At 33.7% G+C, this 14,284-nt stretch overlaps 2 protein-coding genes across 2 annotated transcripts; both read right to left on the reverse strand.

Annotated features, from left to right (window-relative positions):
- Nucleotides 1-214: 214 nt before the first annotated feature.
- LOC145563155 (protein HOTHEAD-like) lies at nucleotides 215-3,622 on the reverse strand. Its single transcript, XM_081623585.1, has 5 exons — nucleotides 3,378-3,622; nucleotides 2,328-2,978; nucleotides 1,729-2,117; nucleotides 837-1,372; nucleotides 215-499 (listed from the first exon to the last, which is right to left on the reverse strand). Exons 1-5 carry the CDS (start codon nucleotides 3,457-3,459, stop codon nucleotides 433-435), a joined length of 1,725 nt encoding a protein of 574 aa, XP_081479711.1. The 5' UTR covers nucleotides 3,460-3,622; the 3' UTR covers nucleotides 215-432.
- A 5,186-nt stretch (nucleotides 3,623-8,808) lies between these two features.
- On the reverse strand, nucleotides 8,809-14,147 carry LOC145563156 (serine/threonine-protein phosphatase 7-like). The gene is made up of 5 exons (XM_081623586.1): nucleotides 13,615-14,147; nucleotides 11,900-12,406; nucleotides 10,844-10,990; nucleotides 9,541-9,648; nucleotides 8,809-9,250 (listed from the first exon to the last, which is right to left on the reverse strand). The coding sequence occupies exons 1-5, from the start codon at nucleotides 14,047-14,049 to the stop codon at nucleotides 9,170-9,172; spliced, it is 1,278 nt and encodes a 425-aa protein (XP_081479712.1). The 5' UTR covers nucleotides 14,050-14,147; the 3' UTR covers nucleotides 8,809-9,169.
- Between the last annotated feature and the right edge of the window lie 137 nt (nucleotides 14,148-14,284).

The raw sequence follows: 14,284 nt of genomic DNA on the forward strand, positions 1-14,284 counted from the left end.
TTTTTGGCATTACATTTCAATGTCCTAGTTTGTGGTTACATACAACAATGATGAAAGGGTAGTCAAGCATTAAACTTTTTTGAAGCATTGATTACCAATCTACAATTTAAGATTAAAGTCTCCTTAATATGAACATTAATTGAGCATATCCAAAATGCGAGCTAGTTTAGTTAGTAAAGTTTTGTCCACGCTTCATAGTATAGCATGTTTACATTTTTTTAAGCAAAAAAAATATTTATTGTTCTTTGAATTGACAATGGTTAAAAAGGAAAATCAGATCTAAATTTCCAGTTATATGATTAACAATGGAAGAAGACACATAGTATGCTATCAATGAAAATTCTCTGACAAATTTGAGTTTTTTCCCCCCTTCAAGTTAGAGGAAAAAGAGGTAAAAAAAAAAAAGGAAAAAAAAGGGACATTTTAAAATGATTAATCCATGAAACTCTTCTTCTTTAATGCAGCAGTTCTGCTTTGCAAAATCCTTCTTCCCATGTATCTGCATATAACAAATGAATTAATCCATTAGTTTATTTTCTTGTAGCATATAACACACACAAAGGTTGCATTTATCATTTCGGACTAATAAACTCTATAGGTCACTATTCAAGATGTACAAAATCCATCTACCTCATATTACGAATTCACAACTTAACTCTATAAGATAAGTCCTATACTCCTATAGGAAATAAGTTCAGATAAAGTCCAACAAAAATAATTGTATCAATAGGTTAATATACGAGATTTACTTTCAGGTGAAAAGAAAACACGCGCACACAATCACTAATGTCTAGACGTTGTAAAAACAATGTAAAAATAATTAATTAGTGGCATACCTTCCAAGCATCATGACCGTAGCTTGAGGATTAGTCCCAGGAGAGGCATAGAATGTAGAACCATCAACAACCCTTAAACCACTAACATTATAAACCATATAATTCTTATCAACCACTCTACCAACTTGACAACCTCCATGGTAATGCCATATTGTCATGACCGTTTGCTTACAAAATTGTTCAAGTGTTGTAAATAGTCCGGTGTCGTTGGCCGGCCTAGGGCATCGATTGAGAGGGAGGTTCACCATGGTGGTCAAAAGACTTTCGATTGTTAATTCCGAGTACCGAAATTTGGAGAATGATTTTGATTTAATTACCTTGATTATGGTCTCCATCCCTTTAACACACCTTGTAAGATCTTCCTTTTCTTTGAAGTAGTTGAATGTGACTGAAGGGTTGTCACTTGGATTTTTGGTCTTAAGCAATAGGTGTCCTGAAGAAATAGGCCCAATGATTTTCTCAAGTATTAGGCCAGCATATAATTTTTCACTTGCTACTGCATTAATGTATTCTTGGTTGCTTGTGGGTTGGCTAGTCTGCAAAAGAAATCAAACTTTCAAAACTTAGGCCTATTCTCTTCGGCTTAATTTCACTTCAGTTCCAATCAGTTCAGTTTAATTCAGTTCCTAATTTTCTTCTCTCATAAACAATTCATTTTAATTCAGTTCAATTCAGCTCAGCTCCAATCAGTTCAGTAAATTAGAACAGGCCCTTAGTCCAGATTAGAAATAATATAATTGTGTTTTTTGAAATTTCAATTAAAGCTTTGTTCTTTTTACCTTTTAAAACATGTTTTAGGAAAATAAGTTTAGATAATATTATATCCAGGTAACGCATCAATGTTAAATAACTATACATGAGTTAAATAAAAATAAGAGTAGTGAAATATCACCTTGTAAGAAGCAGGCATTGAGTGAATAATGGAATTGGCAAAGTTTGTACCACTAGCAGCTTCAATGTAACTACCAAACTCAGTGATACCAACCGCTTGAATTAAAGAAACTTCAACAGGATTTGGTGAAGGAATCATCACAGCATTCATTGGGTTATCAGTCATGCCTTGGCCCACCATTGGTTGATCCACTAACACCTCAAGCCCAAGTTCCTTAAGATGGGGTTTTGGCCCAATTCCACTTAACATCAACAATTGTGGGCTTCCTAATGCACCTGCTGATAATATTATTTCATTCATTTCCCCTGCTTTTACATATGCTTTGTGCTTTATCCCTTTTGAGTCCCTAAATATTACACCATGAGCTCTTGGTTTTTGAGAATATTGCCCTGTTTCCATCAAATTTCCATTTTTAGTAAATTATAATTAAATTCTAGCATTAATAAGCATCATTATCAAAACCATATTATGATACTAAACCAAATATGCAACACTTTTCACTTCTTTATTTATATCACAGTATCAAGTTCGTGTCAATAATTACAGACAGCCCAAAATACAAGTTTAAATGGAATGTGAAAAGAGGCTAGGGGTGTTACCTTTTGTTCGAAACATAATCTTATGAACCGTAGCAAACAAATAAACGACGGTTGTATTAGGATTAGCATACTCCAACAAATCGGCCGCAGTGTGCCTCTTTCCATTGTGATCAAATATAGATCCTCCAATCTTAGTTCCAACTATATGATCATATGTGAACCCATTATAGGGCTTAACCCCAGCTTCTACTAGCCCATCTCGAAAAGCCGATTGAAATTGCAACATTGGAGGCTTAAATGCTACCTTTTTTTCAATCCATGCATAAGACTCGTTCACTAAGGACCCTGACCATCCAACCTTGGCTACGTAGTCTGTGCCTGCACGGCTATAGAACCCTGCATTCACGGCCGAACCACCACCGAGCACACGGGCACGTGAACTCACCACCCCGTCTTCTGACACGAATTGTTGAGCCGTGGAGTTGTAATTGTGAACATCATCTTCGCTTAGGTTGGCTCCAAAGCCACTCATTTCTTCTACAACTTTTTTTCCATATGGTGCCCCGCCCCTCTCTAGGAGAAGGACGTGTGCTCCCTCGGACAAGGTGGCCGCCAATGCGCAACCCGCGGTCCCACCTCCGATGATGATGTAGTCATAGTATGAGACTTGTGGTGCAAATGTTGCTTCTTTCATGAAAGAGTAATTTGGAGCTACATACAATTATAATTTCAGAAAATGTAAGTAAATGTACTTTTTCTTCTAACAATTGGAGATTTTCATCGTTAGCTAGTATAAACAAGTGTATCACAGGTATACCCCACCGCGAATTAGGAAGTTCACTTTTAAAATAAGACTTTTAACGATTAACTTCTACGGAATAATATATGGAGTACACAAAATCGTTAAATTTTCATATTATTAAAAAGTTGAAAATATAATTTTGTATTAAAGTAGAACATTAAGATTTCTTCATTAAAATCTTGTATGTATAGATGATTTGAAAAGTGTGAAAATTATGAAAAAAAAAAAAAAAAAAAAAAAAAATCCCTAACACATAATTATTAAATTTATGTTACTCATAATTATTAAAATTCTATATGTATACGTACCTTTGTCGCAGTAGCAAGTAGAAAAGAGCAAAGAAATGACTCCAAAAAGAGAGAGAACATTTTTCCATGACCCCAAATCCATCACGGTGTATATCGTTCAGGTTTTAAGAGGGTTACTAAACAAGTAACAACAAAATAAAAGTATAGAATATGGTTCTATGATGAGTTTATATATAATGTAACAATATCACAAATTGCTAATCATAGGATTAATTCTCCAACTTCCAACCTCCACCCTTCTAGATTGGACCCCATTTTATTATGGCATGAATTTTTGAAGCTTGCTACTGGATAAATAAGATTTAAGTACATTGGTTAGTAGATGTAACCCTAGAATTGAAATTGCATTTAATTGCGTTTGATGTGGTTGTTATAGTAGAAAGAAAGAAATATAGAATTCAATATATATTATTGCTCAACCAATTATCATACGAAGTAGTTTTTATTCATTTTTGGACCATTGCTAATTAAATTGGTTGGACATTATTGGTTATGAATTATAATGTATATTCTTTCCGTTTTGAAATGTACTAATTATTCTAGAACATATAAAATTTATGTTATGAAATGTATACTCTTCAAGTCATTTCATATTAATCATATGTTCTAACTAGCTTAGCTAGTAGTACTTAAATTTGTGCTATCATTTGTTTATTTGAAGTATATATCAATGCATTCATGCATTTTTAAAATACTAAGAATGAATTAATAACCTTGTACGAAAACTTTGGCCATGCATAATCTTTAGCAAGTATTCTTAATCAGGGGCGAAGCCAGGAATAAAAATCTAAGGGGGCCGGGAAACGATAAAGTTAAAAAAAAAACAAAAAAAAAAAAAGCTCATAGGGGGAGTCGAACTTGAGACCTCCCTTACTATGCAAAACTCCAAGAACCAACTAGGCTATAACTAATAACATGATACATGGTGTAAATACTTGCTATTTATTACTTACTTCAGGGGGGCCAAAATAGATATATATGTAGTACTTGTTGGGCCACGGGGGGGCCGGGCCTCCACCAGCCCCCCCCCCCCCCCCCCCCGTGGCTCCGCCCCTGTTCTTAATAGTGGGGATTGAAACAAAGGAGATTGAGATCGACCCTTCAATAAAATTTACATTGAGATTGATTACAAAATAATTAGTACATTAATTACTTGATGTTGTAGTTTCGAATTTTAAAAAAATTATTATTTTCTTCATGTTATCATATATTGCATCGGGCATTATATTAGTCCATATAAAGGATCTTTAAACTGATCCATCCATGCTCTACTATTTAAAACCCTAAATTATAAATTACTTCATTTTCTCATGATATGTGGAGCCATGGAGTGAGTGTTAAAATCGCGATTTATCCATTAATTGAGCATGGTTTACTCATATATTCTTTGTAAATGCATACGAATTGAAATTCAATTGCATGTATTGGGTATTACTTAAAGAGCTGAGATTACCAATTAAATCAGCGTAAAACACACATAATTTATATCACTATTTTAATAATCGACTGGGAAGACCAAGGAGCATTCAATTTTATTTTTAATTAATTTTTTTTTTGCCAACAAACAGGATAATTTTTGAATGCCTTTATTCAATGAGATCAAGAATTATAATACATAGAAGTCTAGAACACCAATAATAAAGAGAATTAAGTTTGAAATTTGAAATTAATATATGAAACTGCTTAACTGTATAGAAGTGACAAAGGGCCGGTCCCATGAGTTAAAGTGGAATATGATTGAGCTTATACCACCTAAAAAATTAAAGCATTTCTAAAATTATACGAAGTGTAAGATGTTAATTAACTGGACTTCCATATATGTTAAGCTAATTAATTTTTTGATAGCATAAAATTCAACAGATTAATCATCCTCCGTCAGTTAAGTTGGAAGATTCTTGTTAAAAAAAAAAAAAAAAAAAAGGTTAAAAGATGGGATTGTACCTATTATAGTACCATATTTATTGGAAAGCATTCTGCAAATTTTACTCCTTTTGTAGCTTACCCGAAAGTTAGAGTAAGATTTTATGTTTTTTTTAAAAAAAAAGGTTTAAGTTTGTCATAAAAAATTTGAAAGGTTGTTTTAAAACAATATAAACTTAATAGTTAGGCCCTGTTCTCTTCACCTTATTTTTGCTGAACTGAAATTATTTTTATTGAAACAAAATTATATTTGCTGAACTTAAATTATTTTTACTGAACTTAAATTAATTTTATTGAACTGAAATTATTTTTGTTGAACTGAAATTATTTTTACTGATTTTCTATTATAATTCTTCATTAAGAAAACTAAATTTTATTGAACTGAAATTATTTTTACTGAACTGAAATTACTTTTACTAAATTGAACTTATTTTTACTGAACTGAAATTATTTTTACTTAATATTATTTTTGTAAGGTGAAGAGAACAGGGCCTTAATACTATAAAAGCTCATTTTTACAAAATTGAGTTCAATAAAATTACTCCAATAAATTACTGAAAATCAATCTAATCTTGTCGTTGTTGATAAAATATGATTTGGATCATATAATAAATTACTAAATTGATAAGATATTGTTAATTTGTTATGGGTACATTTGTACATCAGCACATGCACCGAATTGGCAAAGTGGTCGAAGTTCATACCATTTTAAAGTTTATTAGTGAGCTATTAAAGTTGTGCATACATACAAGTTAAGATTTAAAAACATTGGTGTCAAACTGTCAATAAATTACAAGCAATATTGGGGGACAAAATACTATTTGCCTTTGAATTTTATTGCTATATTATTCCGCTGTAGATGATACAAAGCATAATACTATTAATATGACAATTAATTTTGAACAAAGATATCCTTCGTCATAGGATTATATACTATTTAGTGTTTCCCAACTACGCTGAAAGGGCTCGCTATTATTAACCAAAGTAGGAACTTTGTTTTGTGTTGTTATGTTGATTGAAAAATAGAACCCTGTTTATGTATGCATGCAAGGTCCTTATCTTGGTAGTTAGGGGAGATAGATCTACCCAAAATCATTTACTCAATACTTAACCATTTTTTTTTTTCATGTGTATCTGGCATTCTTCGCCATTGACCCTTTGTCTTGGACGACAAATTGACATGCATGCCTATCGTCCAAGTGCGGGTCCTAAAGTATTTAAGGCCTTTTTCGTGCAATAGCTACATATTTCTTCTTCCTTTTTGTGGTTGTAGCAATGAATATTAGTGTCACAAGGAGTAAGTGTGTCACAGAGAGTAGATGATGCGAACATGCATAATTCAATCTCACACTGTGAATATCATCTGTAACATTTTAAGTTTTTAACCATTTAAATTAGCTTATATCCATAACATAATTAGTTATTTTTACTTAGATATATAATCTAAAAGCTAATTTAATCAGTGAAAATTCAAAAGATCTATAAACCATGACATTAGAGATGGGTAAACTTTGCTTTTCATTCATGTACTTAGCACAAGGTCCATCAACCCATGGGGTAGCTAATTTAACAAAGGAGCTTGATTGACACTGATAAGATGATAGAGCTTGAGAGAATTTAATAGAGTAAACCTTTTGGGGCCTATGAAAAGAAATTTTTTTCAAAATTAAAGTTTATTATACATTGTAATTAATTAAGACTTAGGAGAGACATAAACCTAAGACAAAGTTTTATTATTACAGAATATATATGTATAACGATGTGTTTTAATGTAACAACCTACTTGGTAGAGAGGATTTGGATTTAAAAGAAAGGAAAGGAAGAAGTTTTATGATATTTCATAAGGAAAATGGATGTGATAGGAAAATGAACAATATACCTTCACTTTAAATTGCAGGTCCACCCAAATCAAAGGTAGGGTTGCTCAACAATTGCTATGAATCAAATTGAATAAAACGGATGCGAAATAAATACTATATTTAGTCTCAAATTCAATGCGATCTAAGGGCCTATTCACTTCAGCTTAATTTCAGTTCAGTTTAGTTTAGTTCAGCTCCTAATTTCTTTCTCTCATAAAATATTCATTTCAATTTAGTTCAGCTCGACTCCAATCAATTCAGTTCAGTTTAGCTCAGTAAATGTGAACAAACCCTAAACCTATAAAGTTCAGTCTAAAAAAACAAACTAATTTTCAGTTTGAATTATTCCTTTTTTTTTTGAATAATTATTCTTTTTTTTAAAAGGAAGTTTAAATTATTCCTAAAAACCTCTAATATGATTTATTTTCACCTTTAATAAGTTGGGAAAATATGTGTTATTTTACATATTCATACGGAATATATTTAAATTAAATAGTACGAGTACATATGTATACCTATCCATTTAATCAAACATGAAGTAGTATATTATGACACACGTAGAGCAAATACACTGATTCAAAAATGTATTAATCTTTACCAAAAACAAAAATTAATATTTACTTGAAATGGCCACAAAACAGAGGACGTAAAGATGCCATGAGGTGTTGAAGAAATTGGGAATATTTGGACTTTCTCGTCAGTATTGGTATAATTCAATACCCCATTTTCCAAGTCTTTAACTATGATGCGACATTATATTGTCCCACTCTTTGAAATAATTTTGTGAAACCTTTAGATGTCGATGAAAGATTTCGTGAGGAAAACGAAAGACAGGTCGATGATCTAATTTTTTGATCTGATAATACCCTTTCAACCACATTTCACATCCATATAATTAATGTACTAATGTACTGCAATTAATCCAATCATACGATACATACATGGCATATTTCTAATTAAGTTTAGCCTGTATTAAGTTTTAAGCATTGATATGGACTAGTTATCTCTCGCTTTGATAAGAAACTAATGAGTTGATACGAAGTACAATGACTTAGCATTCAAGTACACATCGATGACATATCGTGATTTTTAATGTGAGGCAACAGACCAAGTAATAGCATCGTATAATATCAAATATCAATACGAAGTATATACTTGTGGACGTTATTATCATATCGATGAAAAATTGTTACAAAGGGTTAACGAGTCTTGATATTGCCTCTTCGACATTGAAGGACAAGCAAAACGTCATGTGGGGTTTCATTCGAAAAGTAACTTTAGCACTCTGAAAAATAATATTTGCATTCTCACTATGAGAGCACAAATTTTGTGCTCCTAACACAAGCAATGCCAAAATCAGTATCTTTTTTTTTTTTTTTTTTTTTTGTGTCAAAATAAAAAAGTTTGTCAAGTATCAAGAATTTTTTTTTTTTTAAAAAAAAGCTTTTACATTTGCAACATTGAGGTGTTTTGTACGGAGAGAGTAGAGCAGGCTATATATTATCCTTACACGCACTAAGAATTACACAGCAGCAAGAAGAAATGCAATCCAAACACATCTGCATGTATATTTCACTCAATATGACAGAAAAACACAGATGAGAATACTGATGCAAGAATGCAAGACTACAAAACTCCGGTACACAGTTAAGTTCAACTAGGCAACTTATGGCACAAAGATTAAAGAATAATATGGAGTACTGATTAACCTCTAAGCACAGTAAAACATACACCAACCCACTACTTCAAGAATTACAACAGAATAAAGCATTGGAAAACAGAGAAAGATTATTGTTTCTTCTAGCAAAAGCCACACCTTCAGTGTCAAAAACTTCAATGTGAGCCGACAATTATACACTCCTCCAAGGTTTCCTATTGGCTAGTGATACAAATAGATTAATGGGGCACAGCAGCTGTACTGCAGCTGCTTATATACAACAAAAAATGCAAAAAAAATAGAGGCAAATTAATCTACATACCAAAGATGTGATGTTCTTCAGGGGAAGCATTCCTTCATGAGGAGGGCACCATAGATGCTAAGTCCAGTTCTTCGTCAGAATCCAACACTTCCTCAAAGTCATAATAGGGATTAGCCTGTCACAAAGATCATATAATATAAATTCACTAAAAAGGTAACGTATAAACATAACAAAAATTCCAAACAGCAATGTTCTGAATAATGAATGTATAAATTGGAAGAAAATTACGTTTAAAAAGTTGAAAGATGCAGATGAAGGTCAAATGAAAGGAGCATACAAATGAGGCCATTCATTAATACATTTACAAAATATTCATATTGCGCACTGCCTCTAATGCAGGCTATGCACCATATCACCCAAGGAAAAACAGTCAGTTTTACTTATCAATTGTAGAACAATTAGTACCTTTGGTCTAGGCAAGACTGCTTCAAAGCTGTGGAATATCGGAGTATCAAAATTAGGAGGCTCCAGCATAATATATGCTCCTCTATTTCTATATCTCTCTTTTGTTGCCTGCAATAAAAGAAAATTTGTTGTAAAATTAATCATTTAGTTCCAATACAGAGCACTCCAAATCTCCAAAAAAATTTAAGGGCAGTCTTCAACTTAATAATACATGACCTACACATGCAACTGCACACCAAAAATAGCACTTTAAAAAGCTTCCTACTGCCTCTTGATATTTCAATCATCAGTAGTGATATACCAACTTTTTAAACGAGCTTTTACATCTAACTCGCACCAGCATAAAAAAAAAAAAAAAAAAAAAAAAAAAAAAGGAAGTAACTGAATTCATTCACATCTTCTATGTTTAAAACAACTAGGCATCAAGGCAGGGTCAAAAAGACTTGCAAAAGCCACATGGTCCATTCACCTGTTGACAGTTTTTGTTCAAGCTTCATCAATAAAACTAGATTCTTTTTACTCTGTAAGGGGAGACCTTACCCCATCCACACTAACCAGGAAAACAAAAACAAAAACACACACCCCTAGAGGATGGCTCCCTCCCTCACTCACTCACTCACCCTCACCCTCCCCCTCCCCCTCCCCCTCACTCTCTCAAGGCTAGACTGTGGCTCATTGTTCGATACAGAAGGAGCATATCTCTTAAGTCTTAAGGTACAGGATTTTAACTTATTAGAAAGCAAAAATATGTAAATTCTGCCCTTACTTCAATCAGAAAGAATTACATTGTTTCTTCAATCATAATTAAACAACTTAAGGTAAGACAAATGGAGTATAAACCAGGAGGATCTCCAGAAAACATAATTTGGAAAACATTATTTTTGTATTAAAAAGAATAAAAAGCAAATCCCTTCAAAAACTTAGTTGCATTAAGGTGTAGTAAGATGCATGCTGCTGCTTTTTTAAATAAGGATACAGAATGAATACCTATAACAGATAAAGAGCACATGCAGGGGAAAATGCAACACAGGTTGCCTTAAAATATCAAAAAAAGCATGGCATCGAGTAATGTTGATAGCCCATGATGAGGAGGTAGCACATGGAAGAATGTTCTCCATGACAACAGAAACAAGAGCTTACATACGAATGCTTTAATCAGTAACCTTGACAAACTTCCCAAAAAAGGAACATCAAGCATGAGCAGATGACATATGTATCCTAAATTCAAACTATAAGAATTCAAAACATACCATACATGAAGACAAATATAGAAAAGGCAGGATAAGTGAGGAATGGAAATTACCTGGAACTGCGGGTAGTCTGGAGCACTGAACAGAGTGATAACCTTTCCAGACTCCACATCATGATCAATTGTGTAGCCTTGATCCATTCCTGCAAGATCTGGCCGTTTTTCCCTTGCATCCGGGCCTTCATGTGATCTAATAATCAACTGTCATAAAACAAACATCAACGGTATTTTCAATACTAGAACTTCAGTAAACAGTTGTTACAACTAGTTGGGTAGGCCAGAGAAAATAGAGCAAATGTTTCAATGACAATCACGCTAAGTCACTAACAATAAACTTCAAAAGCAAAGGGCATATTAAATAAGACATAAAATTTTGCACCCAACAGTTATAATGAGCTGGCAGAGACAACCATCTAATCTCCATCAAAAGTGCTAAATTGAATGTCAGGGTATTCTCTTATCATTATGGAACAAGAAGCTTAATCGAAAACACAACAGCACCACTCATCACGGATATAGGAGGTCAAGATACACAGATGCATGGTTAGGGCCCTAGGGGGACTCAATACACAACTTCACTATCGTTAACTGATCAATAAAGAGTGGCTCTAATAGACCCACAGAAAAGTAGTATTTCTGGTATAGAACCAATATGTGACATCGTTTGGAGAATCATGCCGAGATACTTGCTACTGGCTATTATTTTATCACATTGACCACTGCGCAACCTTAGTGGCCTGTTATGGTAGTCATTACACACAAAGAAACTAGTAAAGATCCAGAGGAGAATGCTTCTTTAGTACTTCAGCTTTTAAAATAACTAAAACTCAGCATTTCTCCAGTTACTCAAGGTGCTAACATATTTGACGATAAGTTTTGAAATTAATTTTGTCTCTTTTGAGCTGATGAAATAATGTCATAGCAACCAGGAACTTCAATGTAATGATGTTGCATCCGTGAATCACAAGATTCACAAGCAGTGGTTTCAATGTACGACTTCCAATGTTTAGAAGGGGACCTATGCGTTCCATTGTTTTACTGGTTAAATTATCATTTTGCACTATGTTAAAAACTGATCAAAACTAGGAGAATAGGAAGATTGGCAGTCACCTTCAGATTGAACTTTTTCAAAAAATTGTCAGTGCAATCAGGACCCCATAAAAGTCCAATGCCTCTCTGCGTATTTGGTGAAAGTCCAGGTTTCGGTGAAGGATCCGACCACAATACATCACCGGGTATCAGATTTGAACCTTCCCAAGGAGGGTCCAGAACTATTCTTCGAGCTTTAGACAATTCCTCAAAGGAGCCAAGTGACAACTTGTCATCAGAGTTTTCCTCAGAATTGATACTAATCTTCCGGTTTCTTTTCTTGCCTTGTTTTCTTTTGGACGGAGGAGCAGTTACACTCCTGAAAATTCCTCCATGAGCAGTATAAACTTGACCAGCTATAACAGTTGTCAAAGGAAGTCCTTCAAAGCAACCTAAACACTTGCGGTAGACATGCTTCCCTTGACTGCCATACTTGGTCATAACTTCTTTTTCAAAACCATAAACACCAGTGCAATATTTGGACTCGTGATTTCCACGGAGAAGATATACTCGATTGGGCAAATAAATCTGAAAAGGAAATATGTTGTTTTACAAGAATGCATAAAAATGAATTAACAAGAAGGAAAATAAAATAAAAATTAGAAAAGAAAATTGTATTGTAATGAATGAAGAATGCCCCCCCCAACCCAAAATCCCAATTTTCACTCCTCCGAGGCATTTATAGATGCCCAAGTTCAGCGCAACACCTCAATTAAAATAAATAAATAAATAAAGCAATTAATAAAATCTTAGACCGCCTAAGTTGTCCATCTATAAATTGCATTGACCACTTATGCTAGAAAAACAACATTATGAGCTCATACAAGCTAATTAACAATTAAAAAGAATCTGCCCTCTACATCAACTTCACGCCATCCGCAAGTCCACAACACATTGCTGCTCCTATGCTCCAGACAAAGCAAATGTAACTAAAGATGAATGAGAATCCATAAAAGACCACCAGGCAGCTCATCAACTGACTTATGCTAATAACTATACTCAAAGTTAAGCTCCAACATAGGAGTTTACAAGTCCAAGCTATTCCTTAAATTTGGCATTTGATCTTCCTTAAGATAATCTTACCAACTTCCAATCCTCAACCTAGCTTTCCATTTACCGAATTACATATGGTATACTTATTAATCTCTCTCCAATAACTCAATGAGTGCATTTCCGTAACCCTTAGAAATAGGGCAAGTACGTATGATCTATAATATATCGGTATATAATATCGTCTTCAAAAGGCAAAATATCTCTAGATACAGAAGATAACACATACAAGCTAACCCGATCTCTGTCTCTCAAAAGTCTGAATTACTCACCAAACAAGCATAGAGATTTACCTAAGCCACCAAACTATAGCACTTATCTATGTGGTGATAACAGATAAGCACAATGACCCGAAACCAAAATGAAAATGAACTAATATTACAAATTCAAATTAACCAGAGCCAAGCCAATTCATCAAAATCAAATTCAAACTAAGTAGCACATCCCAAGTCCCAACCATTTACTATGTAAAGCAACCAGCTTGATAACTACAATTAAACTCCAATGTACAATAACCGAATAACATGAATATAAATTGATCAAAAATAAGAACAATATAACATTAATTTCAACCTCAATTCAAAAAACACCGACAAAATGATCAAAATCAAATTAGTATAAAAGCAAACATTGAAAATAAAATGAGTAAATTTCAGAAAGATAAAAAGGTACTACCATGAACAGACCTTCCAAGCCAAAAGCAACACAAACGTTTCAAACCCCCAAGCACCTCGATCAACATAATCGCCATTAAAAACAAAAATCCGATTATCAGAAGGTAATCCAGCATCATTCAGCAAAAAAATTACATCATGCAATTGCCCATGAACATCTCCAACAACAACAACCCTAGAATCGGAAGAAACGTCGTCAATTCTCACACAATTGGGCTCTTTGTGAAGAATCTTCGAGCCACAAAGGATTAATTTATCAAAATCAGGGACCGGAAGAATGGAGGGAAGATCAGTAGGAGAGAGATTACGTGAAGACCAATCGAAAGAGGACATTAGATTAAGGACCCATTCTAGGGTTAGGGTTCCATCTTGCGGCCATTGAATTGGGGGTGGAGATTGATTGTTCGTTGCAGTTGTTGATGCAGAAGAATCTGCATCGAATTGCATAGTGAAGTTGAAATGAAAGTGATGAGCTGTTATTTTCTGAAATCGGGTTAGTTAACTAGTTAAGTTTGAGGTTTTTTGTGATTTTGGGAGCTTTATGTTCAAGAGGTGGCCATTGGGTGTTTGGGACTTTGGGTCAATAAATTGGTCACTTTTTTGTAAAATTAGGTCAAAATGAGCTTGAGCTAGCTTGGAACTAGTAATTTGATCCGTGAAGCATGAATTCATCTTTTAGGGG

The sequence above is a fragment of the Chenopodium album genome, chromosome 10 (assembly GCF_948465745.1).
Source record: "Chenopodium album chromosome 10, dcCheAlbu1.1, whole genome shotgun sequence".
NCBI lineage: Eukaryota > Viridiplantae > Streptophyta > Magnoliopsida > Caryophyllales > Amaranthaceae > Chenopodium > Chenopodium album.